Source organism: Bison bison, unplaced genomic scaffold (assembly GCF_000754665.1).
Source record: "Bison bison bison isolate TAMUID 2011002044 unplaced genomic scaffold, Bison_UMD1.0 scf7180017864371, whole genome shotgun sequence".
In the NCBI taxonomy this organism is placed as follows: Eukaryota; Metazoa; Chordata; class Mammalia; order Artiodactyla; family Bovidae; genus Bison; species Bison bison.
In genome coordinates, this window is record NW_011494943.1 from 9,350,928 (window position 1) to 9,356,675 (window position 5,748).

At 62.5% G+C, this 5,748-nt stretch overlaps 1 protein-coding gene across 7 annotated transcripts in view; it reads right to left on the reverse strand.

The window, feature by feature from the left end:
- The window catches only part of TMC6 (transmembrane channel-like 6), a 19,803-nt gene that overhangs the window by 8,947 nt on the left and 5,108 nt on the right, over window positions 1–5,748 (reverse strand). For 6 of the 7 annotated variants that reach the window (XM_010856254.1, XM_010856253.1, XM_010856257.1 and 3 more), the window contains 8 exons: window positions 5,627–5,722; window positions 5,137–5,295; window positions 3,280–3,385; window positions 3,063–3,156; window positions 2,575–2,832; window positions 2,098–2,288; window positions 856–1,000; window positions 68–223 (listed from right to left, as the gene is read on the reverse strand). In XM_010856254.1, the coding sequence (XP_010854556.1) occupies window positions 68–223; window positions 856–1,000; window positions 2,098–2,288; window positions 2,575–2,832; window positions 3,063–3,156; window positions 3,280–3,385; window positions 5,137–5,295; window positions 5,627–5,722 (1,205 nt within the window). The remainder of the gene's footprint in view (window positions 1–67; window positions 224–855; window positions 1,001–2,097; window positions 2,289–2,574; window positions 2,833–3,062; window positions 3,157–3,279; window positions 3,386–5,136; window positions 5,296–5,626; window positions 5,723–5,748) is intronic. The other variant, XM_010856258.1, reaches the window with a different exon arrangement.

The window sequence follows — 5,748 nt, forward strand, 5'->3', positions numbered from 1 at the left end:
CAGGGGTCCCAGCTAATAAAGCGGGAGGCCCCGGCCTCCTCGGGGGCCGCCCGCGCCCTCTCCGCACCTTGATCATGAGCTCCGAGAACGTGTAGACAGCTAGGGTGCAGCCCAGAGTGGTGCCCAGACATAGCAGCCACACGAGCCCCAGCACAGCCACCCGTCGCAGCTGCCCGCACGCGCTCCGGCGGTGCTGGCGTGACTGCCATTCAGCCAGCAGCTCCTGCAGGTGACAGCGAGCCTGTCCCCCAGGGCACAGACACGCGGGGACCTGCCCACGCACGCACCACACCCCGGGGGGGCGCACGGAGCCGACACACGGGGAGGCTTGGGGTCGGTGGCGGCCAGGGCTCACCTCCCGCCTGCCCCCGGTACCATGGCCTGTGGCTCCGTCAGAGGCCCCGTCTCCAGGGACGTGGCCTGCCCCCCACCTGCCTACTGAGCCGTGCTGCCTGCAGACAGCTGTTCCCTCACCGACTAGGAGCCATGGGACGCTCCCTGAGGGCCCGACAGCTGGGTCAAAACTGAGCGCCCGTGACTCGAATCCCACAGCAGGGACCCCCAACAGCAGAGAATCTTCCAGGAGGCCCAGCTCAGCCACCCTCTGGCCCAGAGGGCCATGGGCAAGGGACTGAGACCTCACTGTTCTCACTTGTACCCCAGGGCTACCGGGGGGGGCTGGGAGTGCGGGCCAGCTGGCACAGCGGAGGCCTCTTCCTGCCAGGGCCGGAGGACACGGGGCCTTCAAGAAGAGGAAGCCCTTCTCGAAGGCCCACTGCAGGGCCCCAACTGGTGTTCCCCTGGACACGGGGGTGGCAGACCGTGGCCCCAGGGGGCTGTGAGCCCCCAGCTCACCTTCAGCTGGGTTCGGATGTTGTCGTGCTGAAGCCGGGTGGCCCATCTCTGGGTCACTTTGTAGTCCCAGGAACAGAAAACGGTGATGGCGTGGACCCCCGAGGTGCTGCCCACTCGGTAGCTCTCCCCAAAAGAGCGGGACATGCTGGGAGAAGCAGAGCCAGGCTTGGCAAAAGGCGAAGAGGCCGGGAGAAACAGATCTGACAAAGTGCACCGGCCACTCACAGGAGGCCCCCCACCCCCGGCCAGTGCTGATGGGCCTCCCGCCACTCTCCCTGCCCCTCCTCTAGCCCAGAGCTCTCAGCCTCCTGGGGCGGACCACCGCCCACCCTAGGTCAGACCTGTCCAGCAGGATGCCCAGCAGCCACAAAGGGCTAGAAATGGGGTCAGCTCCACTCCCCACCACCACGCCGGCTGCCTCCCACCCAGACGTGGCTAGAGAAGCTTCTGGCTTGCCTCAGGACCTGTGCACTGCCTCTTCTGAGAACCAGAGTACCTTCCTCTGTCTTTCCCTGGCTGCCCTTATTTAACCTCCCTCTGTGGTACTAGGGCCACCCCCCTAGGAAGCTGGTCTGACTCCCATGCTCCATAACACCTGAGCAACGCAACAGTTTCCCAGCCTCTTCACTGGCCTGTCTTCTCCTGTACACAGCAAGCGTCTCAAGGATGTGCACCGAGCTCATTTATCTTCCTGCCCTGAGCAGAGCACAGCAAATGTGTGTGGAGTGGATGGGTGTGTGGATGAAAGTATGGATGGAAGGAAGGATCTACGGACGCATGGTTGATAGATAGATGGATGGATAGAGTGATGATGGATGGATTGTTGTTGTTCAGACTCAGCTGTGTCCAACTTTGTGACCCCAAGGTGGACTGCAACAAGCCAAGCTTCCCAGTCCTTCTCTATCTCCCAGAGTTTGCTCAAACTCATGTCCCTACCATCCAACCATCTCATCCTGTGTTGCCCCCTTCTCCTCTTGCCTTCAATCTTTGGACGGATGAGTGGATGGGAAAATGGATGGGTGGGTAGCTAGATGGATGACTGGATGGGTGGCTGGATGGATGAAGAGATGATGAATGGATGGGTAGCCAGATGGATTAATGGATGGACAGATGAACGGATGAATAAACGGAGGGAGTGATGACGGATGGATAGGTAGACAGATGGATGAATGAATGAACAGATGGATGCATGGGTGGGTCAGTGATGCTCAGAACTGGGTTCACACGGCAGAGAGCCATTACCTGTAGACCAGAGTGATGCAGGTGATAAAGAAAGCTGCCCCCAGGGTGAAGAGGTAGGCCAGCGGCATGCTGTAGGGCAGGCTGCCCGCCTCGGGAGTGCACTGGCTGCCATCCAGTGGGGAGGCACAAGGCTGGTTCAACGTGGCATTACTGTAGTAGCCGTAGTACATGACACTGTGGGTGAAGTAGCCCTGCGGAGAAAACGCCTGGCAGGGTCAGGGAGTCTGCCCTCCTGGCAGCTGACCCACCCTCAGGCTTGCAGGGCACCCAGAAGGCGGAGCGAGGAGAAAGGCAGAAGGGGAAGGGCCAGAGAGCAAGCGGGGTGAGGGGAACACGGAGGTGAACGGAGGAGCGCGGCTGCCCTAGGGCTTCCAGGGTCCCAGGGAAAGCGAGGGAGCCAGAGCCACAGCAGGAGTTGGGGTGGGGGTGTAACGAGAGGGTGCCCCTGCTCGCCGCCCCCTCCCCGCCAAGCCTCACCCCGCCGGTGAGGAGCTCCAGGCCCGTGAAGGTGGGCACCGGGCCCGTGGGCGCAGGTGGGAAGGCGGCCTGCACGCCCACGATGAAGGCCAGCAGCGGCAGCAGCAGCAGGGTGTTGAAGGCCAGCAGGGTCTTGAGGAAGAGGAAGTAGGACAGGACGCTGGAGCCGAACCGGCCCCCGATCCGCTTCAGGGCGTAGTGCCAGGGCATCAGGGCCTGCAGCCCCGAGAGCAGCGCCAGCCCCAGGTTGTGCGAGGCCTGCGGGGACAGCGGCAGCACGGCTCTCAGGCGGGGCCGGGGCGGGGAGCCGGCCCCAACAGGACCGCAGTCCAGTCTGGGGCCCGGAGCGCAGGGGCGCCGTGAGGGGAGAAGGGAGGTCAGTCCCGGCCCGGAGCCAGGCTGGAGGCGTCACTCGGAGGGAGAAAGGACCCCCCCATCGCCCCCACTCCACTCCACCCCTTCCCTCCCGGGTACCCAGATGCTCCTACCAGGACACAGCTGTCACGGAGCTGGTCGCAGCAGGAGAGGAGCCCGCGGTGCCGCTGGGCTCTGTGCTTGCCCCTTGGAGGCCGGCTCTCCTCCCTGGAGGCAGAGGCAGCGTCTGGGGTCGGTCCACTCCCTCCCCACCAGGGACCGCCATCACCCCCTGCCCCGCCCACCCGAGGAAGGGCGTCTGGGGGCCACCCGAGGTGGAGGGGCACTGACCGCAGGCAGCGTTTCTCAGCCAGGCTCAGGGGCATCCCCCGAAGCATGTGGTCCCGCTGGGCGGCTGTCAGGCCCTCGAGCTCCTTCACCAGGAGGCCCCGCTTCTCTGCAGGGGGAAGGAGGCGCGCTGAGGTTCCCGCGGCACCCTGCCCTCCCTCCTGCCATGCGGCCGTCCCCTGCCACCCAGGCCTCTGCCTCCGGGCCGGGCCCACATGCCTGCCGGCCGTCACCCTCTCTTACCTCCACCCCCGGGAGCCCAGGACACAATCAAGTTCCCCGCATCTTCCAAGGCCCAGCCCAGTGCCCCTCTCCTTGACCCAAACTCCCCTCCTGGGGCCCCTCGAGCATCTTGCTCTGATCCCCCCATGCACTGGAGCCCTATATGCTCCCCCTACTCAGCAGCAATGGGGTCCCAGCCCCCCAGCCCCCCACCACTTCCCACTATGCCAAGCCCCGCTGGGGTCAGTAGAGGAAGGCGGGGTCTGGAGATCTGGCCACCCCTCGGCCTCTCTCCTTTCATCCTCACACCCACCCTGGAAAGGGGATGCTATTTTAACTCCTCTTTCCAGATAAGAAATGACCGGAAAGCAGACATCCAGCCTGGTTCGCACAATAAAACTGGAACATTCACCCTGACCCCTGAGCTCACATCACCCTGCACTGCTCCGTCACCTACCAGCTGGGGGCCTTGGGTAAACAGGGAGGGGAAACACAGGAGGGCCCCAGGAAGTGCCCAAGGCCCTGGGCGCTGCTGCCAGAGATCACTTGGTTGAAGACTGACCTGTGCGCTGGGCCCTGCGCCTTCCTACAGCTTTTCTCTCTTGTTCCCCAACTCCCCCACACCAGCCTCCCAGATGCTCAGGGAAGCCAGGAGGCTCCCACCCGGGGCCTTTGCACATGCCCCCATCAGCTCTAGTGTCATGTCCTCCAGGAAGCCTCCCGGGATTCCTCTAGGCTAGATGGGCGCTGCAACGCTCTCCTGCCAGGCACTTTTCCTCAGCTGCCCTTGTCTGAGCTTTGTTGTTGCTGTTCAGTCACCGGGTTGTGTCCAGCTCTTTGTGACCCCATGGACTGCAACGCGCCAGGCCTCCCTGTCCCTCACCGTCTCCCAAAGTATGCCCATGTTCATGTCCATTGCATCGGCTACACCATCCAGCCATCACATCTCATCTCAATCTGAGTTTTCAGTTCAGTTCAGTTCAGTTCAGTCGCTCAGTCGTGTCCGACTCTTTGCGACCCCGTGAATCGCAGCACGCCAGGCCTCCCTGTCCATCACCAACTCCCGGAGTTCACTCAGACTCACGTCCATCGAGTCAGTGATGCCATCCAGCCATCTCATCCTCTGTCGTCCCCTTCTCCTCCTGTCCCCAATCCCTCCCAGCATCAGAGTCTTTTCCAATGAGTCAACTCTTCGCATGAGGTGGCCAAAGTACTGGAGTTTCAGCTTCAGCATCATTCCTTCCAAAGAAATCCCAGGGCTGATCTCCTTCAGAATGGACTGGTTGGATCTCCTTAACCATCGCTTATCCGTTTATTTGGTTCCTGTTTCACCAGATGATAAACTGCACGAGAACTGAATGGATATGCTCACCACCATCACATCCCAAAGCCAATACCAGCGTCTGTGACACTACAAACACTCGACAGACATTGTAGAGTGCCTGGCTGCTGAGTCAGATCCTGTGCAGCCGGAGAGGCCCATGCTTCTCTGTCCCAATGGCTGGGACACCAAGACCCTCCTGCACGCCTGCAAAGGGACCTCACTCCAGGGGACCTTCAGACAGCCCGCTGCACCCCAGCCCCCACCCCGCCAGCAGATGTGCAGGAGGGTCTTGGCCCCGCCCCACCCCCACTCACCCTCCTCCTCCAGGACCGCAGAGTCCAGCTCCAGGTCATACAGGCGGAGGCTGGGCCGGGCTGAGCGGCCCATGTCCCTGAGCTGCGGCCGGCCGGCCCTGCGACGCAGCTTCACCGTGCGGCTGTAGTACTGGGAGATGATGGCCCCACGGCTCCGGCCTGCGGAGGCCACTGGTCAGTGGAGGGATGCGGCCCCCTCACGTGGAGCAGGGACCACCACCCCCCACACACACACTGCTTCCCAGGACCCAGGAAAGTCCCTTCATAAGAGACCTCAAGCTCCACCGGTTCCCAAGAGTCTATTTTTATCCCCATGATGACTCTGGAGTCATTTTTTTAGAACCCAGCGAGGCTGCCTGGGGCTGGGCTGGGCCTCCAGGCAGCAGATAGGGTGAGGTGGGAGCAGAAGGGGCCCGGCTCTGGGATCTGTAGATCTTTAGCCAGAAACCCCAGCCCAGCCCAGGGTCCGAAGGGAAAGGGTCCCACTCACCAATGGTGCGACTGGGCATGCTGGCCAAGATGCGGAGCGTGGCCATGCTGTAGACGGGGGCACCCTCAGGCCCCAGCATGGTCTCGTGGTCGCTGCCTGTCCAGCAAAGTTAACACTTGTCC